Source organism: Mercenaria mercenaria, chromosome 12, assembly GCF_021730395.1.
Source record: "Mercenaria mercenaria strain notata chromosome 12, MADL_Memer_1, whole genome shotgun sequence".
Lineage (NCBI taxonomy): Eukaryota > Metazoa > Mollusca > Bivalvia > Venerida > Veneridae > Mercenaria > Mercenaria mercenaria.
In genome coordinates, this window is record NC_069372.1 from 10,810,756 (window position 1) to 10,834,912 (window position 24,157).

The 24,157-nt window shown below is 35.1% G+C and overlaps 1 protein-coding gene across 1 annotated transcript; it reads left to right on the forward strand.

Moving 5' to 3' along the window:
- Window positions 1–112: 112 nt before the first annotated feature.
- On the forward strand, window positions 113–22,783 carry LOC123535338 (cytochrome P450 2A7-like). The gene is made up of 8 exons (XM_045317955.2): window positions 113–590; window positions 2,406–2,575; window positions 3,322–3,531; window positions 3,974–4,109; window positions 8,717–8,845; window positions 15,298–15,441; window positions 16,792–16,919; window positions 20,670–22,783. Exons 1-6 carry the CDS (start codon window positions 197–199, stop codon window positions 15,312–15,314), a joined length of 1,056 nt encoding a protein of 351 aa, XP_045173890.2. The 5' UTR covers window positions 113–196; the 3' UTR covers window positions 15,315–15,441; window positions 16,792–16,919; window positions 20,670–22,783.
- The last annotated feature ends 1,374 nt before the right edge of the window (window positions 22,784–24,157 follow it).

Genomic DNA, 24,157 nt, shown 5'->3' on the forward strand with positions numbered 1-24,157 from the left:
GAAGGTCATAGTTTTATTATGATTTACTGCTGACCGTATCACCCTAATGAAACGACTTAGTGATAACATAGCTAGTCTTTGCCCTTTTTTAACTTTGTATCACATGCTTAGGTCAACGGTAACTGTGACAAGTAGCTAGTTTTCAACGACATGAAGTATCCTACTTGATAACGACATAGTACGTTACAAAGCTGATATGTTTCTTATATATTGTTTTCTGGTTTTGTTGGCAATCTTTATTCTTTTGAAGCTTAAAGGAAAGCAAAAACGAAATGGAAAGAAACCTCCGAGTCCGAAAGGTGTTCCTGTGTTTGGAAATGCGTTGGAAATTAACGAAAAAAACACCTTAGACATGTTATTCAAGTATGCGGAAGAATATGGGGACATATTTGAAATAAAACTGCTGCATGAAACTTTGGTTTGTCTGAATTCTGAAGGGATGATTCGTAAAGCGTTAGCAGGCGAGCCTTATAAACGGTATATGAACGATAAGGCTAAATCTTTCTACAGTGAAACAATGCTGTACGGAAGCCAGAGCGTGTTTACGTATGGAGACGCTCACAGCAAAGTTTACAATGGAATGCGAAAAGGTACACTATCTTTTACTTGTTCACAAAGGCAAAAGATGCTGAAGGTCACTTGCCGTCAGGCAGCCATTTATTTTTCTGCTAGTGTCACCTCCTAGCTAAAATTTTTAAGCTAATGAAACTACATGTTAATGGATGTTTCATGGATAGTCTTCTTGCATTAATGGTTCCGCCCGTCTGTCCGGTTGCCGCCAGGCTTTTCCTTAATCAATGATTTAGTTTTGAGGTCAGCGATGTTTTTGTACTTTTAATAACAGAACGCTACGTTATTTAGTTTATGTTTACAAATCAGCATGATTTAGTACGATATATGTGGAGTTATATATAATTGTAGCCATAAAAAGTATCACCTTAATAACCATTGTAAAAGCATTGCAGCCTGTAGATGTGGTTTCGATATCCATCAGAGTCGCAAAATTATTTTTAAGTTTGTTTTTTTTTCTATAGATTAGACGTATTGGAATAAATATGTTTTCGCGAGAGATATAACACGGAAGCCTAATGCATATTGTAATATCTTTTTCAAGTAGGTTTAACTATTTTATAGAATAGAAATCAATGTGTTGTATAAATGTTCAATTTGAATAACTAATATTTGGATAGAAAAAAATTGTACTTTGGACTCTGACTCCAGGAATGCACTAGTACAATAACTGGCGGAACACACCACTGACAAATCGTTGTAAATAAAATGAACTACAGCTCTGCAAGAAATAAAATCGAAAATGTAAAAATTACAATTCAAATTATAAGTAATGAAATGAATAAAATTACACCTTTTGAACTCTCAAACGTCAAACTTTTTATACCCATACTGTAAAATCATTTTATTTCGTGGGCATGGAATTCCGTGGTTAAGGTCAAAACAGCAATTTATTGAGGACATGATTTCGTGGATTTCAACTTTTGAACATACAATTAATAGGAATATTCGTGTTCGTTGGGATTAAATTTCGTGGATTGACTCAACCATGAAATCCACGAACATTAGTCCCCCACGAATATTAATGATTTCACAGTATTATCAATTATCAATATTGTTTACCTCATAAATTCGTCATAAAAGTTTCGACAATGTAGTGTAATCATTTTCTTTATATCTTAAAAGTGTAAAAATATCAGAATTCTAAATAATTTCAGTTAGATATTCAGATTACTTCGATTCAGCGTTAATGGCCACCAGAGAGTGTGGTTAGTTTTCTCTGTCGTATATAGTGGAAACTCTAAAACAAATTTAGCCCTAATCTGCTACCTCAAGTTCTGAATAATTTCCCAGGAGTGCTCTATCAGGCTAGCTTCAATCGGAAATGTAATCTTGATTTGCGTAAAACAAAGCAGACCTTGAGCAGGAATGAGGGATGGGTAGCCTCCTCTATTTAGCTATACCTAATATTTCGAAAGTTACTCCGGAAATCTGTAGTTCAACTTTCAACAAAATACAACAAAGAAATAATATGCGACAGGTTATCGGTTAGCACTCAAACTGTAAGCAACTCCCAGAGTGGTTGAACTTTTTTTCTCGTCATGTGACTATCACTTGCGAACTTTGTCACGTTTGGGGAAAAACATACAGAACAGCTGATTGGCAGAGAACTCACTTGAGATGGGTGCCGTGTTCGAGCCCCGGACTAACCTTTTAATGTAACACGATAATCAAAGGTATACAAATTGCTTTTTTCATTTGATTACCTTTTCATCCTTGTATCGTTTTATCAATATAATTTATCATGTAACATATCTTTCAACTTCAAAGTTCTGAGATCATATCATTCTTATAATGTTCAATCTATATTAGACCAGTGTTTCGTTGTATTGTAGGTATAATCAAAGCTCTGCACGTTTACGGACAAGAAGGCTTCAATGAATTTGAGAAGAAAATCCAACAGGAGCTTGATCGTCTCAGTCGAAAGATTGCGTCATTTGGTGACCATGACTTTGATGTTGTCGCACTTTTTAAACGATCGCTAACAAATGTTGTTTCTCTGGTGGTAAAACAATTTTGTTCGCTTTAATCATTAAACACAGTGGTTGTTGGCAGTTACAACTTTAATTCGTCTTCTTCCAACACATCTTTTCTTACCTGTATCAGATTTAAATATTATAGATTTAAAGCGATCACATTTAATATCTTATGTTGCACTTTTTATTACCTCTCATGATCAGACATAATCAAACCGAGTCTGCTAATATTTTGCTTGGTTACATTCTATGCTTCCAAAGGATCTTCTTATAGATTTTATTATTTATTGTTATTACAAAACTACCTTTTTTATTTAAGCATTGGTTAATGTTACATTATGTGGAGTCGTGACGTTATTTTTAAATCCCTTTCCTCTTTTTTGGACAACATGTTTGTCAAGTTTTGAACTGGTAGTCCCATCAAATTTAAATATACCATTTTATATTTCAATGCCGGACTATTATCATACACTATGATAGCATTTTATACAGACCAGATTGATTCTGAATACAGTTTCCTTGTCCGCTTGTATCCACATTCAGTAGATTCCCGACAAATGTTATGTCAGCTTCCGCTTTTAAGGGATTCTGTTTTAAGTATGTCTTGTAGAAATGGCAAATATATACCTGACGGTCTCACATACCTACTGATAATTGAATGCTAAAACTCTTTTATGAAAATCATAGCGTAAACATAATGTTTATACATTTGATAATCGCCTAATACTTTAACTAAAGACATGAAGCGATTTTTTACATTTCTCGAGTATTTCAGCTTAATGGAGAAATAATTGAAGATGATGACGATGTTGTGAACATATTCTGGGACTACGTAGAGGGTGTCAACTACTTTGTTTCTGCCAGTGTCAACAATATCCTAACATTTTTACCATTCCTGCGATATGCCCCCGGTTTCAAGAGTAAATTCAACCATATGTATAATGGAAAAGAAAGAATTATTGAAAGATTCTTTAGAAAGCGGAAGGTAAGGGGACGACCATTACCATCACAGCCCATGTGTGTTCTTTTTAAATTAATACATCTAGTTTCAAATAGTAACTTAAATTAGAGTTTAAGTTTCTCAATATGTCAATGCTAAAACGTTGGCAAAAAAAAACAGCCACTCCAAACCCCTCAATTTGCTAATGGTAATCTCCTTAACACATCAAAGGAGTTTAACTTTTTGAATTAGTCCGGGAATCGCAGTTGATAAAGTGACGGTGGTTCTCTTCATCCTTTTGTGATAATTGAGGACAGGAAACGTTACATAAAACTTAATCAGAAAAAGCAATTGGAATAGTTAGATATGCCGACAATCAATTATTAAAGACGAATTATAATTGCCATTAATTTTTTGAATTCATAACGTAAACGTTTGTTTGCTAAATGTCTACCAATTAGTGAATGGCCAATTTACGATTATTTAGAACAAAGTGGATGGAGGTCCGAAAGGTCTGGCTGACTTTCTAATAGAAGAGCAAAGACAATCGATAGAACAAGGAAAGGAAGTCATATTTACCGATGAAAGAATTATCAGTAATATCCTGGAGACTGTTGCTGCAGGTAAAGATCTTCTATGTTAGTGAACTGGCGGGTGATTCTACTGTGTTTGCCAATATATTGTAATCATATTTAATATTTTCCCAAAAACTGGTAGAGGTAGGCGATCACATTATCGTCCTTTATTTTTATTGAACACAAGCTGCTTACTGTGCATTGATTTCAACATTACAATTCGGCTTTACATTTTCCATTTCGATAGGACGACATTTCTGTCTTCACATCAAGTAACCAAAATGAAAATGCTTAAACATTAAAATCAATTCCTTTTAAAACTCCATCACGACTAGACTGTCATATTATTAATACAGATTTATATAGCGCCCTTTTCATGACAAACACGTTCAAAGGCGCTTTACATATAGCAAACGCAGCCACACAGTGCGGAATTCATCTTCTACTAGTACAGACACAGAGCGATCTGACCAGAGGGACAGAGTGAGATAAAACCCCTGGAACAGACAGAAAGAACAGAGAGATACAGGCTTGTCCGGCTAACTTAGCTTAGCTCTTTGTGAATAGACAGTCTGGTTCTTTAACGTGCCCGATCTATAGCAACGATACACGCGAAACCGTCTTTCCTAGGAAGAACGAGAACAGGCCGCTTAGGCAGGTGGGAGACACTCAAGAGCATCTCAGAAATTTCCAGTTCCTGGACCGTGATTCAAACCCCGGACCTCTGGATTGGCAGTCAAGCGTGTTACCACTAGACCACCGGCCCAACTGGACTACTCTGCCACACATGACTAACGTATGACTGTAATTTTAGAATATCTGTACCGTACGATTCGTTTTGCCTGACGAACGTTTTTACACAATTTAAGTAGGTATTCTTCAGCAGAGAAAATATGTATTCAGTTTGTAAATGTTATAGCTGTTCAATTCCTGGAGAACATTTTGTTTTATAGAAGAACCTAAACATTGAGCATTTCAAGGATATTGTTTTGTATTTCGCCTCTTAGCATAAATAAGCATTTTGCTATATTTCAATTGTGATTTGTAAAGAAATCTTTATATTCATTTTTGTCGAGCCCGCTTGCGGAAGAGAAGACATAGTTGTCCAAATGGCTGTTCGGTGTATGTCCGTGCGTCAGTGCGTGCGTCCGTGCGTCCGTCCGGATTTGTTTGTCCGGACCATAACTTTGACATGCATGTAGCAATCTCGTTTATATTTGGCATGAATGTTAACCTCAGTAAGACGGAGTGTCATGCGCAAACCGCAGCTTTCTATCTCAAAGGTCAAGGTCAGACTTGGAGGTCAAATGTTAAATTCAATAATGACTTTGTCCGGAGCATTTCTTCTTCATACATGGAGAGATTTTGATGTAACTTGGCACAAATCTTCACAACTATGTGACGGAGTGTCATGCGCAAGAACCAGAACCTAGGTCTAAGGTCAAGGTCACACTTAGAGGTCAAAGGTCAGATACAAAAATGACTTTGTCCTGAACATTTCTTTTTTATGCATGAAGGGATTTTGATGTAACTTGGCACAATTGTTCACCATCATGAGACGGAATGTCATGTGCAAGAGCCTAGAATTACTTCCCTTTGTTGTTACTGTAAATAGCTTATATTGTAATATTTTAATTTCTGGTCGTAGGGAAAAATCAAGACCACCTTTCTGTAGTACAGTATGCATGTTACATCCAATTTTGAACTGTATTTTGACCTACCTCTACTGGTAAGGATTTTTGTGTGGACTTAGATTTTTTTAAAGATTTACTTCCGTTTGCTGTTACTATAAATATCTTACATTGTAACTTTTTGCAATCATTTTTTATTTGGCATAAATGTTTGCATCAGTGAGAGAGGGTGTCATGTGCAACTCCTAGTCCTTTTGACAGCTGGTGGGTTCGACATGTTGCCCGTGTGCATCTAGTTTAAATACTTTTCATTGTTGCGGAACTACATTTGATCGTGAAAGAATATAACTGATATGCATAAAAGGGACTTCTTTTCAAAATGAACATCAATAAATATATAGAAGTATATACAATTTACATAAATACCCTCAATATATTATTTTGCGCTACATCGTAATAAAACGAGATACAAGATATCTAAAACTGTCAATTATTTCACTTTTTCTAAAATCAACTAGACGTAATGGATTGCGTTTGACAATTCCCTTTGTGCGTCACGTTGCACAAGTAAAACTGGTATAAATGGTGGACACATTTAAAAGTCATGAAGTGACATGAACATATGTTTGTTTATCATATAAGATAGAAGTAGCTTTTATTCGTTAACACCAAAATTAACTTATATTTCATTTCTCTGTTGAAAGATATTACTGAAAAAGAAACCAAAAACAATATAAATAATTAACGAAATACAGCTTCCAGAAAAAAAGTCATCAACAAAGTTTGCCTCTTTTCCACAATAGCATTATAGTTATAGCATGTAGACGTTTTTGTAACGTAACCAGATTTTCAACAGCTTAATTCTGGCATTTAGATTCTCATTTGAATAGTTTTATTGACTTTGACTGAAGCACCCAAACTGCAATTAGAACACCTCTGAATCTCCCTGTGACCTACCTATACATGCTCGGGTTGTTTATCTGATTTCGATTAACATTATCAGTCGCAATGATAACAGCACCGATTACAATACTCGAGCTGCCTAACACATGATATCTTGACCTTTCTGTGTTTGTAAGAAACTTACAAAGTTTTAATTTAGTTTCACTGTAACATCTCGTTCTTGACTAGACTGTTTAAAACTGAAACCATTGTGTGCTATTTTAGAAACAGCGACTGTCTGAGTAGTAGTCCTAGTATGCGTCTATAAACGTGCCATACAAGTACTTTGATCGCTAGGACACCCAGGCAGACAACCCATACGTTATCAAAAAAAAAAAAAGTGTTGCCACGATCAAAACTGCACAGTATATTTGAGTACAAACAATAAATTTTGCTGTATTTTGTATATTGTAATGTAACTCGAATCTCAATGATGCCTTACCTAAAATAAAAGAGAGGGGAAGAAAAATATTTTAGTAATATTTATACATTTCTTTTCAATTCTGCTATATATGCAAGTCATGTATAACTAAGATATGTATATCCTAAAACTGTCATCTGTTCCGCCTTGACTTCAGCTTATTATAGATACTACTGATAAAAAGAAAGAAAAATATCAAACAGGGAATGCCACGCACCAAAAGCGCAGCCTCCTCAAAACGAACCCCCATGATGCCATTTTTGCGAACAAAAAGATAGGACAATTTCTTCTAAAATGATCTGAGATCAGAAATTCAGGCTATCAAAAATCAGATTTAAGGAAGAAACACTGGGTGTCCCACTCCAAGTCAGCTAGTGTATACGGCAAATTATACACTTTACTCATAAAAGATGATAGATAAAGTAAATCAATTAGAAATAGACAAAACACCCATTTAATACTTTAAGCTACAGCAATGTAACATTCAATAGCAGAACACGACTATGAAGTTTAAACCAATCCATGATATGCACCACACCTAACTTTAACCAAAACCATGTTTTAAAGTCAAAAGGGACGGTATTATACCCGCTTAACCATATCAAAAACATGGAGAAAGATGCTGTAGAACAACCACCATCATGGAAGGCAGTCTCTCTAAAACAAACCCTACAAGAGTAAATGTAGGTATGCGTTAACGCGTTCAAATAGACAAAGTAAATCAAAGGCAACAAGAACAAACAGACACACAGGGGAACACATTGTATGTACACGTCTTTTTTATGTGTAATTGAAACAGCATTGAATATTACATCTTGCTATTTCATTTTATTAATGTATATTTGTTCTTTATAATTATTATTGTTGTATTGTGGCCAATAACTTTTTATAGCATCCATATTTATAAATGGATTGATGCCAAATATGATTCCAGGATGTTCGAAGTTTGATAAAATGGTAAGAGATATTGTAGATCTAAATGTTATATCATATTGACATGGCAAACATTATATCCGTAGAGTCGTGAGTTCGATCTTCGGGCGGGGCGTATGTTCTCCGTGACTATTTGATAAACGACATTGTATCTGAAATCATTAGTCCTTCACCTCTGATAATTCATGTGGTGAAGTTGGCATTTACTTGCGGAGAACAGGATTGCACTGGTACGGAATCCAGGAACACTGGTTAGGTTAACTGCCCGCCGTTACATGACTGAAATACTGTTGAAAAAATCCCAAAACAAACAAACAAAGATCAATTGAGTTATGGCAAATTGTCTCTTTTTTAAATGAAGACCGCGTCCCTTTCAGATTAGCATTTTGTTAACAATATAAAGACAATGGCTCATGTGGCGGACATAATTTCTGTTTATTAAGGATTCGGCTTGAATAAAGCTGTAACAGTTATAAGATAATAAGCCAATTCTTCAAGTTAAACTGCAATATCTAAACATTTGACACGCCAATCTTTAAACATACGTATTGCAAACAAAGTCAAAATATCTAAACCTTGGGAAAGCCAGTTGTTATGCATTTTTAGCTAATAAATACAATGAAAACTCTATAATGTTTGCCATGTCAATATAATATAACACTTAGATCTACAATATCTCTTACTCTCATATTTATGGTTTTTATTAAGTTTTTATAAATTTGTTTTAGGAATTCTAACTACTCTCTCCGTATTGACTAGTACATTGCTATGTTTGATCAACTACCCAGAGTATCAAGATAAAGTTTTTAGGGAATTGGATAGAACTATTGACTATTGGCAGAGAACGTCCACCGGTCCACACAGTAGGAGGTTCAAGTCACGTGACTTTATCGTGACGTCGGTGCCGAAATTTACAAAAATTGGCCAACTTTAAATGCAGTTTTTGAAGTTATTACCAGCTAATTTAACAAATTGTTTGCACATTTGAGTTTAATATTCTTTCCTTTATCATTCTAAAATGTATTTGAATACGTGGATAAGCTAAATTATATATAAACTCTCCAAATTCCGACCCATGTAATGACACTACGTAGAGTATGGCGCGCACTCGGATTGTAGTTTTTTCGATTTTTCTGCAGTATGGTGTGGGTTTCAAGCGTTTGCTAGAGCTTGAGAGTGACGTATTAAAATAATTGACCAATCAAATTAAAGCTTACAAAACGATCTTTACTATGGTGAAAGAACGCTGGGAATCGAAGCAGAAATGAGATTTTGACATGTAAATAAACACAAAAGAAGGCATTTTTGGTAATTTTCACGTATTATTTCAAAAACTTTCATTGATAAATCGATTCAGTATGCATTTTTCTATTGAAAACAACCAGTTTTATTAGACAAGTCACTCGCTCAACGATAGCAAACTTTCATTTTCAGACCCACCCCATGCCGTAGATTTGACGCGTTACGTGCAGCACCCCACCACTCAGTTATGTAAAAACGAAAGTAGACGTCAGATTTCAGCTTGTCTTTAGTAGCTATGGCAGAGGCAGTTATCGGTTAGTACTTTTCTTTGTTATTTATCTGTAATTGTCAGTCTTGAATGCAGTAATAAATTGAAAATAAATGTAGATCTAAATATGAAAACAAAATTTTAAAAAATCAAGCAAAAGCCTGCCAAGTCTGAAGTGGAGATGCAAATATCTTAGACTCTTTATGAAAGTGCATGTTACTTACCTACTACTAAATAAAATTCAACAGTTATTATCATAATTAATAAATTATTTATTGTACATCTTGTATGATTTTCATGTAATGTATGAACATGATGCTTTGTGGTCCTTTCTGATTTCTTTTTCAGGTTTACTCTCGCTGCAGTGCGGCAAACATTTCTTGTACCTTGCTGCTGTGCAGCAAAAACCTTCATACAATAGCTGCTGGACAGCTTGATAAACAGACGGTATCCTTTGTTAACCAAAAATAGATCTAGATATAAATTTATAAAATGAAAAGTTTTTCAGGCCCATCTGTACTAGCATCTTACTAAAACAAGTGTAAATATTTTTAGAAATTTTTTTTTATTTGGCCATTAATTTCTGCAGAAATGGCGATGATAGATCTAGATTTAAATTCACAAAATGAAAAGTTTTTCAGGCCAATCTGTACTAGCATCTTACTAAAAACCAGTGTAAATATTTTTTATCCGACCATTAATTTCCGCAGAAATGGCGATGCACTGTCTTGTTTATATTATTTACTTTTTCATGATACAGGTAATGTATGCGTCCTGGGAAACTAGTTAAGCTGCTAATTTTAAGTAGGACTGCTAATTATTAGCCGTCCTTATTTGTACATACACTGCTGGTCAGTAAAAATTTAAATTCGGTATAACTTGCAAGTGCTACAAATGTTTTCCCTTTTTTGATTTAGGAACCTGTAGCAGCATGCCACCAAGTAATGAAGAGATAATTAAAGTATGGACAGAATCTAGTTCTGCAGATAACTTGGTCAAGAATTTAATGGCTCAATATCCATGTGTCGAGTGGCAGAACTGTGACAAATTTGTTCTGAATACAAAAATAAGTAGATTGAAAAAGAAGAAAATTACTTTAAAACAAAATCATAAGTCAAAGCTTCTAGACACATTTCTTGATGCAACTTTTGAACTTCCTTTGAAAGAAAAATTTCCTAATGCAAAAAGTTTGCAATCAAACCTGTCAAGTGAGGTTATAAGTGATATTGAACGGATTCATACAAAAACTGTCAAAGTCGTATCAGAGAATCGCAGTCTTAAGCGTGAAATTGATATTGTAGAAGATGAAAATGACATTTTAAACGCTCAGGTATCGCGTGCGGAAAGAAAAATTGAGATATTACAGAATCTTCTTGAAATTACAAATGATAAGTATAAGAGGACTTGCTCATATAAACAGGAAAGTTACCGTTTGAAGGAAGAACTTCAGCAATGGGAAGATCGCTACCAGTCTCTATCGAGAGAATTTGAAAATACTGTAGAAGAACTTTATGTAAAAAAGCAGAAATTGCAAAAACTTTCAGCAAGAAATATGAACAAGAAATTAAAACGGCGTGAGAGTGTAATTGAAAAGAAAGATACTTTAATAAAAGAAAAGGAAAGGGAGGTTGGAGAGAAAGAGAGAGAGATTGAAAGTATGAGAGAAGAGAATGAAAGGATGAAGGGTAATGTAAATTATTTGCAAAAAGAGAAAAAAAATTTACTACAAAAAGTATGTAGATTAAAGAAAAAAACTTACAATGATTACTTTGAAGCAAATCTGTTAGAAATTGAGAATTTAAAATTGCAGATAGCAGATAAAGACAAGAAAATAAATGAGCTGGAACAGGTAAATGCTTTAATTTCAGAGCCAGAAATAGAAACTTTTTATGAAGGTAGGTTTAGCGATGAAGTCAGGGAAACCATTATGACCCTTGTTACCGAATGTGGAGTCAGTCAGAAAAAAGTTAATGATGTAATGTCCGTGGTTGTTAAAAATCTTACTGGAAAAACGCTGTCCAGATTGCCAAGTACAGGCGTTAAAAGTCGTCTTTTGTTGGAAGCCAAAAGGGTTGCAAATCAACAAGTAGCAAAGTCACTGCTAGAATCTGGTAAGACTTTTACTTTACACCAAGATGGAACATCAAAGTTTCATCGCCATTTTCAGTCATTTCAGCTAACAGACAGTGATGGAACACAGCTATCTCTTGGTCTTGTGGAAGTTGGTGCGGCTGATTCCAAAACATTATTTGATACTTTTACAAATTACATGTCTGATCTTGCTGAGTGTGTAACTTGCAGTGATAAACGAACTAACATTGCAAAAATAGTCACTTCCATAACTTCAACAATGTCTGATCAGGGTTCTGTGAATCATGTTTTCAATGAAAAGTTTAAAATCTTTAGAGAAAATCTTTTGCCACTGGTGTATAAAGACTGGGAATCATTCACAGATGAAGAGAAAGAAAGTTTTGGTTTGCTCTTTTCATTTTTCTGCAAAATGCATATTTTTGTAAATATGGCCAGTGAAACTGACAGGTGTTTAGATCAGTTTGAAAAAACTATTGTGTCCGAAGGCCGAAACCCATACGCTTTTTCTTTAAATGAGAGTGGCATTGCACGTCTTGTTCGTACGGTCAGCAAGGCATTTTCTGGACACGGCTGTGAAAAGTCTGGTGTAGGAGGACACTTTGAAACATACCTACAAGAAAAAGGTTTGAAAAATCTGCTTATAACTTTTAGAGGTCACCGTTTCAATCATTTGTATCATGCAGCAGCATGCACATTCTACCATTTGTCTGATATACGGGACTTCCTGGCTAAATGGGCTGACCCAAATGACCTCTTAAAAAGTATCGCATTTGATGTTCATGAATGTGTTTACATTGCGGGCATCAGGGCATTAGGGCTCATAGACAAAGTAGTGACAGGACCTTTTTGGAGGATCATAGAAACAGTCCCAAGTGCTCTTTCACTTAATACACATCTCCATCAACTGAAAATTCAGCTTGAAGCCTGGGCTAAAGATGCTTCCCCTGTATTGGCTGGAGAATGTGTGTTCAGTGAAGAAACTGTTAAGATTACAAGGGACTGTGTCTATGATTCACTGATAGCGCCCTCTGATGACCCCGTATTGGATACATACACCCAAATGGCACTGGAACTCTGTTTTGGAGGTATGTTATTAATTTTAGAGCGCCAGGCAAAAGACCAACTTCCTGGAGGTAGGTATTGGCATCTTTGTCCGGAAACAGTAGATAAATTGTCGGGTGTCCCAACTACAAATACTGTCTCGGAACGGGACTTTGCACAACTAGACATGCTTATGCGCTCTAAGCCTTCGGCTGCAACAACAACATATGAATCAATCATTATGTGGACAAATAACAAAACGTCCGACTGGCTTAATTCTTTGCCTGCCGATGAGCATAAACAAGTTGTAAATGAGGCCAGGGTACATGCTCCCTTAATGATGAAACAACTGAAAGAAAAACAACAGCAGTTATTTAAAACCAAACTAGAACTCTTGAGACAGCGGCAGGCCAAAAAAGCAAAGCAAGAGGAAAAAGTGCATGAAAACAAAGTAAAATTAACACAAAAAGTAACACAGGTAGGTGGTGTATGGACAGAAATAGATCAATTGGAGCACTACAAGGAGCATGCAGGAAATGATGTTAAGTTCAAGGAAGCTTTAGTAGCCCAGCTCCAATTCAGAAAGGTAGTATTAGGTAGCAAAGGGCAGCGGCATCATTTCCAACAGCAACACAAAGGTAAGCAATATTCTCTTTCAGAAATAGAAAATAATTTAAGGGAAGTCATATCCCTTAACGCAGATGAAGAAACAACTCCACAGCCTGAGCAAACCTTGGTGTATAAAACTGCAGATGATGTTGAAAATGAAATTGTCCATGTTAAAAAATCATTAGGTAAAAAAATTGAAGAAAACCGTAATAAGGTACGTATCTCCCAGCAGAAGGAAATGTTGCCAAAATTTCTTGACGATCCACATAAATTGGTTGGTAAGAAAATCAAACACAAATGTCGTGACCCGGAATCTGGATCAGTAGAATGGTATGCTGGTAGTGTCATCGACATTAAAAAGATAAATGCAAATAGTAGCAAAACAGAGTATACTGTCAAATATGATGATGATTGTGATCAGTGGTTTTTTCCCTTATTAAAAGATATGCAAAATGGAGACCTGATAATAATGGACTGAATGAGATGCTAGATCACAGATGGGGCTAAGTTTTTCATTGATATGAATGTTCTTATTTTTGTGAAACTTGTTTTTTTGTAAACCTAAAAGATAGTTTTTGAATTGATGGGCATTAACCCTTACCTTGCTAAATTTCTATAATGAACTTGTCCATCCAATTTGGACAGTACCTTTAACTGTCAAAAGAGAATGTTTCCAAAAAGATACCGACTGAATAGCACACAGTGCAGATCATGATCAAACTGCATGGATGTGTAGGCTGATCATGATCTGCACTGGTCGCAAAGGCAGAACCAGTCTTGTCCAGCATTGTAAGGGTTAATAAGGGATTCTGTCCAACAAAAGACAAGTTCCTTTTAGTACATAAATTTGTAGCTGTGGAAGTTGATACTATAACAAATTTATATACATGTAAACACTTGCCTAATGTCCATTTTTATTTAAATTGCATGTAAAAATCACATTGAAAATGGTATTGTTGTGCCATTTATTTTGTAATGATTGCCATAGAAACAGAGATGAAGTATGTTCTGTTCAACACTTATTTTAAGCAAGCACTTCTTTCTGTTTTATACATTTTGTTTATACTGTGTCTGATACAGACTTATCGTTGGTAAATTCTTTAGGGAACTAGGAGTTTATAATATTAGAATATTTCAAATGGTTGCTATGGCAATCAAATATATGTAAATGAATGATATATTAAAGGCATGATACCTTTTTTTTTAGTAAACATGCCACTTTTAAAATGATGATCACACACATATATATATATATATACATACGTGTTACTGGTTAAATGTATTTAATCAATGTGTCATGCTGTGGCAGTTGAGTATTCAGCAAAATGTGTGTGCATTCAAATGGTTACCATAGCAACATTGTTTTCAACAAATCATACAATCAGTGGAGTATAATTGTATTTATTAACACTGAGGTCTTTAGAGGTCACATTTTGTGCTTGGCAAAAGTGTCGCGAAACCACTAAATTACATAAAATTGCGATTTTTTGTTTCTTCAAAATGGTTGCTATGGTAACCATTAATATTAAAAAAAACCCAAAAAACTAGTTTTAACAAAATTATTACAAATGTAACTAGTAACTATAAAAGTTTATAGAAGTTTGACACTGTTTATATGGTATTTTTATTTATTTTACCCTTTTTTGCAATATGCCGATATACTTCATATATCTTGGCGGCCATTTTGAATCCAAGATGGCCGCCATTTTTCACAAATCGACATCTTTGGACCATTCAGCCGGTTTCCTCAAAACACACGAGCCAGAAAAAGTATACTTTATATAGACATATCTGTTCCATTTTAATGCTACAAGGTAATAATATTTGAGTTACCAGTTATTTTGCCAGTTTTTGGTGCCATTCATATATGATATATACTATAGGGATTCAAACCTCAAAATGGGCCGAATGCTGCGAAACATAAAACCTTGTAACTTTCCACAAAATTCACCTACAGTGATGATCTATACCTTGTTTTAAAGGTCAAAGTATATACTATCACATGAAACAGGTTTTAATACATTTCAAGCTATTTTTAAAATAAACTTGAACCTCCTACACACAGACAAGCCTAATTGCCCTCATTTAGAAGCATTAGAGCTTGAAGTTCACAGACTTCTGACTGTGGTGCCTATCTTAGCAGGTCGCAAATGTACGCAAGATCTTAATTTAGAAGGATATGATGTGTCAAAAGGAACACTGGTAAGATATAATAGGGTTATTGTAACAGTAGCTCGATCTTGGATGCAGTATTCGGCTCGAGTGGATTTTGCTAGATCGGATCTCACGAGCGAGAATGTGATCCGTCCATGCAAGATCTAAGAGAGCCGAATACAAAATCCCAGATCTAGATACTGTTTTAATGACCCTTTTATTATATACCTCCATCTTTTCGTTTTGTTTCTTTGTAAACGAACGAAATCTCAAATGTTATTTGATGTTAAAATCAAATGAGTGATTTTTGTGTGTGCGTTATTTATATAACTCTGTCAGCTCATGCATATTAATGAAAGTAGTCCGGCAACATACAATACGGAAAGAACAATACGGGATTGGAAAGTACAATACGTATTTTTTAAGCCTGTTCGTATTTCCTTTTAAAATATAAGCTGTATTTTTGACAGAATTTATATAGGTATATAATAAAAAAGATCTAAGTATATTTTGAAATCGGAAAACTATAATTGTACCTCAGCTTCTAAGTCCATAATGTGGCTGACTATGAATCACTAGCCCCATCACCTACGTTCGCCATCGAGATGTAGAAATCTTTTATATGAAGAAGCTAATTAGTTGGTGCGCAAAGGGTCTAGAGTTCTAACAAGGTGTTCGACCGTTTCTGATATGCCGTCCACAGGGCACCCATGGGTCCTTCACTACCACAACTAGACTAAGCGCGCGGAGTTTTATAGCTTTCAAAATTAAGGAAAGTTTTGCATCAAATCAGCAAGTAAGAAATGATTCAATAGTTTGGTCTTTGCCATGTATTCAGTCGTTTCTACGCTAAGTACTGCTACAGTCACATTTTAAAAAGATGATAAATAAAAAAAACTAGGTTTTGCAGTTAAGGTTTGGGTATGAAACACATGGGCGTATGAAGTGTGTGGAGGGCAACTACATAACCACATACATGCATTATAACCGATTACAAATACATGGACTGTAAACATGTATTTATACTTTAGGTTTGTCGCTTGTTTTCATTTATTTTGCATTGTTATAATAAATCCAGTTTTGTATACCTTTGTAATGTCGCGTCAAAACATACGTTGTACATATCTATTTAGGATGACGATACGTATATAATCAGCGTAAACATTTGAACGTTTTAACCTCGGAAGTCTGATGTGAAATATAGCAATACTCGATACCTTGAGCTCCTAATATGGTAAAAAGAGCCAACTCTGTTTTTTTTTATACTATCAATAACATATTCTTAAATAATATTGATTCGTGGCTTGTATTAATTGTGTGAAAATTCGGTATTTAAAGATAACATTTAGAGATATGACCTGCTAATAAATCTATTGATATCGTCTTATTTTATTCTAGGTAGTTGCAAATATTTGGCGTATTCACCATGATCCAAATATATGGGGAGATCCGTGGAACTTCCGCCCTGGACGATTCCTGGGAGCTGACGGTCAACTGCTTCCAAGAGATCACGTCTTCCGACGAAAGTAACTTTTAAAACTACACTTTTTCTCGAGCATTAAATTCCACTTGGTTGCTTGAATGTAAACAATTATTGTTATTTTGCAAGGCAAAGAATTATACAAACCCGCTTTTTAGTTCCGGAGCGCCATTGTGTCTTTCAAAAGCAGGAGCCCGCCCGCTTAGCTCAGTAGGGAGAGCGTTGGTCTACGGATCGCGGGGTCGCGAGTTCGATCCCTGGGCTGGGCGTATGTTCTTCGTGACGATTTGATAAAAGACATTGTGTCTGAAATCATTCGTTCTCAACCTCTGATAATTCATGTTGGTAAGTTTGCACTTACTTGCGGAGAACAGGTTTGTACTGGTACAGAATCCAGGAAAACTGGTTAGGCTAACAGCCCGCCGTTACATGACTGAAATACTGTTGAAAAACGGCGTTAAACCAAAAACAAAAAAAACAAACAAACTTAAAAGCAGGAGCAAAAATCAATGAAGAAAAGTCACGCAACTTAGTTATATACTTACAGTTTAATTCATTAGAAAAGTCCGATTCAATCGGGTATGTTTCGATAAAGTAAGGGTTTCAAAATTTCATACGGTATAGTCGCTACCTACCGTAATCATATAAAGTCTACCGGTACACAAGACCAGAATAAAGTTATTTTGGTTTCAAATGGTTCTTTGAATAAACATAATGTTCATCTGCTGGCCCTTTTAACAATCAGGGTTTTCATTTCACTTTCGATAACGGATAATTACTTACTTACAAGTTGTATGAGTGGTAGTTCGTCATTTTGACTGCTTTTCGCAAATATTTCTTTTTAATTTTGCGCCGAGGATGAACATAGTTTCAACTGTTACAAAGATCGGACCTTTACGATTTAGCATTCCGAATAACTGAAGAAGATTTCGTGTGTACGGGCACTCCGTAAGGATTTTAAATTACCCAATATACAAAACTGTTCACCTATTTAGAAATACAGTACGGCAACAAATTGAGGTTTTAAATGAGGTCGTAGAAATTTATCGGTGTTCCGTGACCACGGAAACGGCTACCGAAACTGGTAATCGAGGAAACTCAAAAACGTCTCTTTGTCGTGTTTCAAAAGGTAGTAGTATTAGAAACTTGATTCTTTAAGTTAGACCAAGTTAATGGTTGTATATGTTTTTATATCATTGAAATGCTGCAAAGCACTGAAAATGAGGTCTGTAGATTCAATTGTTTAAATGAAACATGAAACGAATTGGTATAATGTAACCTTGTACCACTTCGGTATTTTCACTCGAAGCAAATTGATTCTAAAATGTGCATATTGATAAGTGCCGGAGCAGTCGTACCAAGTTGCAATAAAGAATTTATTCTAGCACTGAGACGTCTAGGATATATTTAAGTAGCTCATATTGAGTAAGGGGTAGTGGGGATCAATGGGTTGGGCCGCCTGGAGTTATTCATTACCACTCGGAATTCGTCTTTACATGTAGTCATAAACTAACTTTCTGTTTGCTTCTTAAAACAAGATTTTGGTATATGTGTGTTTAGAATGTAAGTCGTCATGGTAAAAGGATCATTTTGACTTAATGTTATTTTCATATTGTCAATAGAAAGTGTTCCTGTATATAAAATAACTAAATAATGCGATTTATTAAAGTAACGGAGCTTGAATGAAAACGTGTAAAGATAAAATTTACTGACCATCCTTTTGCAAACTGACACTTTAACATATAGAAATTTTCTTCGTAACCGCATGCAGCGGATACATGAATGAAATATCAGAAAAGTTGTAAATATAGACGTACTCTTTAAAAAACATCGTATAGTCCTTTGATTTCCATCCTGGCTAAAATATAAGGTGTACTTGGTAACATACCAATGGTGATGATATCTCCTGAAAGTTCATTGCATAATAACGAAATATCAACAGAGTAATAGTAATTGGCCCACACCCAAAATAAAAATTACGCAAAGCATAATTATTATTTAGGAAATTTGATCGTACATCCTTGGCAATCACTTGCAGCATATGCATGTGTACGTATCCCACCAAATTGAATTAAAGTAGACATTGCCCAACCAAATTGATTCGAATTACATTATTGGTGCTGAAAGAGCAGTTGCTTTATTTCAGTGCCCTTTTCAGTAGTTTGCAATGTCAAAACACATTACAAACGCCTTGACGTTTTTCAAAAGTTATACCAATTTAAATCAATTCTGATCATTATTTGAAAAGGTACTTTCAGCACAGATTTAGTTGTAGTAAATTATTAACTATTACAACAAAGAAAAATATCAAACAGAAACAAGCCATTCTCGCTGTACAGGAACTGTAATTTCAAACTAAGTCTTATCATATGCAGTTTTGTCTGTACCTGTTGGATTGTCATTCTTGTTTTCATGTTTTATATCAAAGAGAGGTAATTTCAAATTAACGCTCCAGCAGAATGCCTCAGAAATGCTGCAATACAATGACTATGTGTTTCAAAATAAATACTAGTAACTAATTATCAACTCATTACTATGGAAAATGTACTTTGATATAGTAGACATGCGATTTACTTTCTAATTACTGTTTTAATAAAATAAGCTATAAAACTGTTACAAGTAAAATGATCTTAGTCTGCAAGTGGTCATTTTGCAGCTTCCATCAAAATACAAGAAAATAAAACAATTGATATATACAAATAAAGCTTGCATCATATTAAATAAATGTTTTCGATTTATAAGTAGCCGGCTAATATGTTTAAGTGAAAGAAAAGACAAAAGGACTTGAAAACAAATTTAATACGATATTCTTTTCTATCAGTTTTAATAGAGATTTTAACATAATAAATTAGCAGTAACATAAAATAACGCTATAAAGAAGAAATCCTTAAAAATCAAATCAATAATTATGCACGTGCCAACTATGTAAATTTGCACGTGCGCCCCAAATCTTGGTCATTGAGATATAAATTTCCATTATGTTGAATCTATGTGATGGGTACTGATGTTCTAATATCGTATGTAAAGTTCTCCTAAAAAATATTCAGTATTTTAATCTTTAATCAGTTTTTTATCTGAATTTTCGAACTATGCCAGTTCCACCAACCGTTGCAATGGTAATGTACACCGCTATAGTGCATATTTTCTGACCTGGCGGAGATATTTATAGAAAGGTCATAAATGGGCCATTCTATCATTGAGTTTAGGGTAATCGGTTATATCATTAGATTTCGTTTTATTACGTCGGATAAATCCGATAAGCACCAAGTTACCTCTTGATTTTAATGGTAAAGCCTGTACTAAAAATATCTTCGCCAGGTCAGAAAATACGCACTCTACATTTCTACGACCGATTTTAAAAGTACCAGTTCTTATTATACTTAATTGTTTTATTGTAGTAAACAAGTTTTGTACGATGGGTAAATTGTTTAATAAGGTAATTTGTTCAGCTTTTAGAAATCTAACTGAGTAGATATGTTGACTTCGTAATCTCCAGTCTTTACTAGGTCTGTGTATTCGCAAAGGATTGTTTACATACAAATAGATACAAAAAATGACAGATGTGCGGTTTTATATTTCATGATTCCATTTTGTTCAAAGAAGTAAAATTCCCGCGCTCTTTCAAAAATGCGTTTCATCGGATAAAAAATAAAACGTGATACAAAGTAGATTTAAGTGTTTAAAAGTTGAAATACATTTTAAGTGTTTATTGTCTATGATGGTCCATGAAGCTCAGACGTATTTCTTATGGGGTAGATTTTCTTTTCTAGAATTTCAAACTTTTGTTTCATTTCAGCTGTATTCCATTTGCAGTAGGTAGAAGACAATGCCTTGGGGAACAGTTTGCAAAATCAAGGTTTTTTCTGTATATGGCCACGTTGCTAGGGCGGTGGAAATTTGTTGGCTCTCCCGGAAAGTTTGGGTCATGCGATGCAAGAACGAGGAAAGACATGGACACTAATGTAACAATTAGACCAAAGCCATTCTTCTGTACAGCAGTAAAAAGATTCTAGACCGATTTGTTTGCAAAAGCAAGCTAATATCGGACAGTGTAGCGAGATTTAACATTGATTTATACTATAAATTAGGTATCGGAATATTATCCGATGGTGAAATGACATCTATTATTATGTCTCCCACCACACACAGGTACATTCATCACCTTTAGTGATAGCTCTAGTTTATCCAGACGTGATGTTACATGACAAAGACCCTAGCCTTGCAAAATCTTATAGCGTTTGCAAACGACCGTTTGGATGAACTGGCAATGCCTAAGCTTGGAGCTAGGCCTCACAAGTGTGCAAATAGATCAGATAATTGAGGACAAGCCCCACAGTGTTGCTATGCAAATCTATAAAATGCTGATACAGCGGAGACTACCACTACCACCAACATTAAATCGCCCCTATTGGATGTACGCACATATTGAGTGTACTATCCCCATGTGGTTCTGGGACGATCTGTGTATGAAAAGAATTGGAACCACTACCTTACCCTTGCATGATCGTAAGAGGCGACTAATAGGGTCTTAACACTTGGTTTTGCAGTAACTGTGATTCCAGCAGGTATGCAAATTTTGATTCCATACCTCATGTTTTTTTTGCGATGTAAATGAGATGTGGAACCAAAATTTGTAGTCCTGTTTCGCGCCATATAACCTATACTGTGTTGGTGCGCCGTAAAACCCAAATAAATAAATAAATATACTGACTAAAGGTTAGTGTTAGGTTTAACATAGGGGTAATAGTGTACATTCAATACGTGCGTACACTCAATGTGGGAGATTTAATGCCGACCCTGCAACCAGACAAAGCTAAAATGGATAAATTTGTAAAGGTTTTGAAAACTTGTTTGAACATTAATTTGGAATGGGATGATATCGGTAACAATTCTGACGATTTAGAAATAGAGCTGGGAAGGTAAAAAATTTGTTCGACTTTGGGTATCCGATCCACAAATAGGTAATATTTCGATGCCTGGTGACTCCATGTTTTTTTGGTATCATTTGAAAGAGTTGTATCTCCTGAACAAGTATTACTAAATAAGATGATCATAAATAATATGCAAGAATCATTTCAGTCTTTGTTGACCGAAATGATAAACTTACACTGTAATAACTGGATTTCTGTTGAAGTATCACTGAAGTAAAATCAAAGCACTGAAATACTGATTGGGTGATTGTCTTGTCAGTCTGAGGGAAAGTTTGGGTTCGGACCCCGCTACGAACCGGACTGTTAATGGTTGTGGTCTCACCGTGTCCAACGTATACGTTGCATTTACGGCGAGTACGCTACATACATGGTATATTGTACTTTCCATTACCGGCATTTCCTGTTAATTTTGTCAACATCCTATGTGGTGCGGTAAGAAAAACTATTCATTTTCATCGAGGTTCAACGTGTTCAAAGAAGCGATATATTCAGTACGAGCTGCATATCATTCAAGCTCTCCATGGTAATGTGATTTTGGTCAGTAATTCTCTAGTTTCTTCAAACATTCGAGTAAACTGACGTGTGAAGTCGGTTCGAACTCGGACGTTCACTTTCAGGTTCATTTTCTGTCTCTTAAAATCATTCTGTTGTTTTTTCATCTGTTTAACGCGAGAATAGTATAACATGTTACAAATAAAAATATATATCATGGCGTAAATTCATGTTTTAGGGGAGCTTTATGCTAAAATTAGCGATGTAAGCCCCATAAAACGGCGCGTCTACAGAAGTACGCCACAGAAAACGCCCGTTATATTTATAGCAACTGATTACGTATGTCTTCACTCGCATCTATTCTTTCATTTTATTGACACTTTTAACAATTATAAACGGTTTTGGAATTACATAATGTAAAAACAGTAATATTAATTATTCGAAAGATAAAATAAACATGCTTGTTTTGTATAAACAGTCCGGTATAGAATTGCCTGTTAAAGTTTTTACTTGGGAATCGTGAACATTCCATATATTTTCGTAAAGTAATCTTCGGTGTCGGAACCTAAAACGAATTAAAAACTGAAAATGTATTTCACAAGTAACATAATGTCGTATTTTCAGGGTGAGTGCGGACAAAGCGAATACTGCTAGTGTGAACATGGCCTGTAACTTCACAACCTGCCCCGCGTCTGGGGTAGGTTGTGACAGTAAGCAGGGTGCAATGTGCGGGGCACACCCTTACCTTTCAGTATGTTATAGCAGTATGAAAGTACATGGCATTTAACCTTAGGGAAATGCTGAATTTCATAATGTATCTTATGTCGATATATCTACATGATAACGAACTGTCAGAACAATATGTGTAATACGTCAAAAATTACTAATAGCGGTCAAAATCGGTATTTCGAACACAGTTTCGTTGTCCTTTTGTTTACAATGCTTGTGCTTTCCAAGAAGAGTATTTGAAAAAATATTTGCAAATGACGTCTAAGCTCTTCAATAAATATTATAAGTCACGTGTGGCACAACCAACCCGTGGCACATTCAACAGCGTTCTCCCCTACTTATCTGATCAAACTAATAATCATCATTTCTTGTTCATTTCCTGAATGAAAAACACTTGTTTCCAAGATAACCGTGGAAGAAATTGTCGATTCTTCTTTTAAAGTATCTAAGAAGAAAGAAAGACATATTTCCTGTGCTAAGTGATTCCAGAAAGTAACAAGAGCTGTCCGTAAGACAGTCAAGCTCGACTATTCGAAATATTGTCCCAGAGGCAGGAAAATATTACCTAAAAAGGTTAAATATCAAAAGAGTTTTAAGTTCAAAGGGGGAATAATTTGACCAAAATGCATATCAGTTATGGGACTTGCTGCTATCAACTAGTTTTATAACCCCTAAGGCACATGTGAAGTTTCAATTCAATATCTGCATTAGTTTTGGAGATAGAAACTCGCATGTAAAACTTTAACCAGAATTTTCAAAGTCCAAAAGGGGGCATAATTTGCCCAAAATACATACCAGAGTTATGGAACTTGATCCAGTGAGGTTAGTAATTGATCTAGAAAAATAAAAAATAAGTTACAAATCTATATGCCTTTTAGTAATACTTGTATGTACTTGCACGCAAAACTTTAACCAGAATTTTCTAAGTCCAAAAGGGGGCATAATTTGGCCAAAATGAAAGTCAGAGTTATGGGACTTGCTGCTATCAACTAGTTTTATAACCCTGAAGACACATGTGAAGTTTCAAATCAATATCTGCATTAGTTTTGGAGATAGTAACTTGCATGTAAAACTTTAACCAAAATTTTCTAAGTCCGAAAGGGGGCATAATTTGCTCAAAATACATGTCAGA

Excerpts from the sequence above, each read along its gene's own strand:
- LOC123535338 (XM_045317955.2), top strand. The coding sequence starts at position 197 with ATGTTTCTTATATATTGTTTTCTGGTTTTGTTGGCAATCTTTATTCTT. Across the intron at positions 3,532-3,973 it reads GATTCTTTAGAAAGCGGAAG|AACAAAGTGGATGGAGGTCC; the intron begins GTAAGGGGACGA and ends ACGATTATTTAG. Across the intron at positions 4,110-8,716 it reads CCTGGAGACTGTTGCTGCAG|GAATTCTAACTACTCTCTCC; the intron begins GTAAAGATCTTC and ends AATTTGTTTTAG.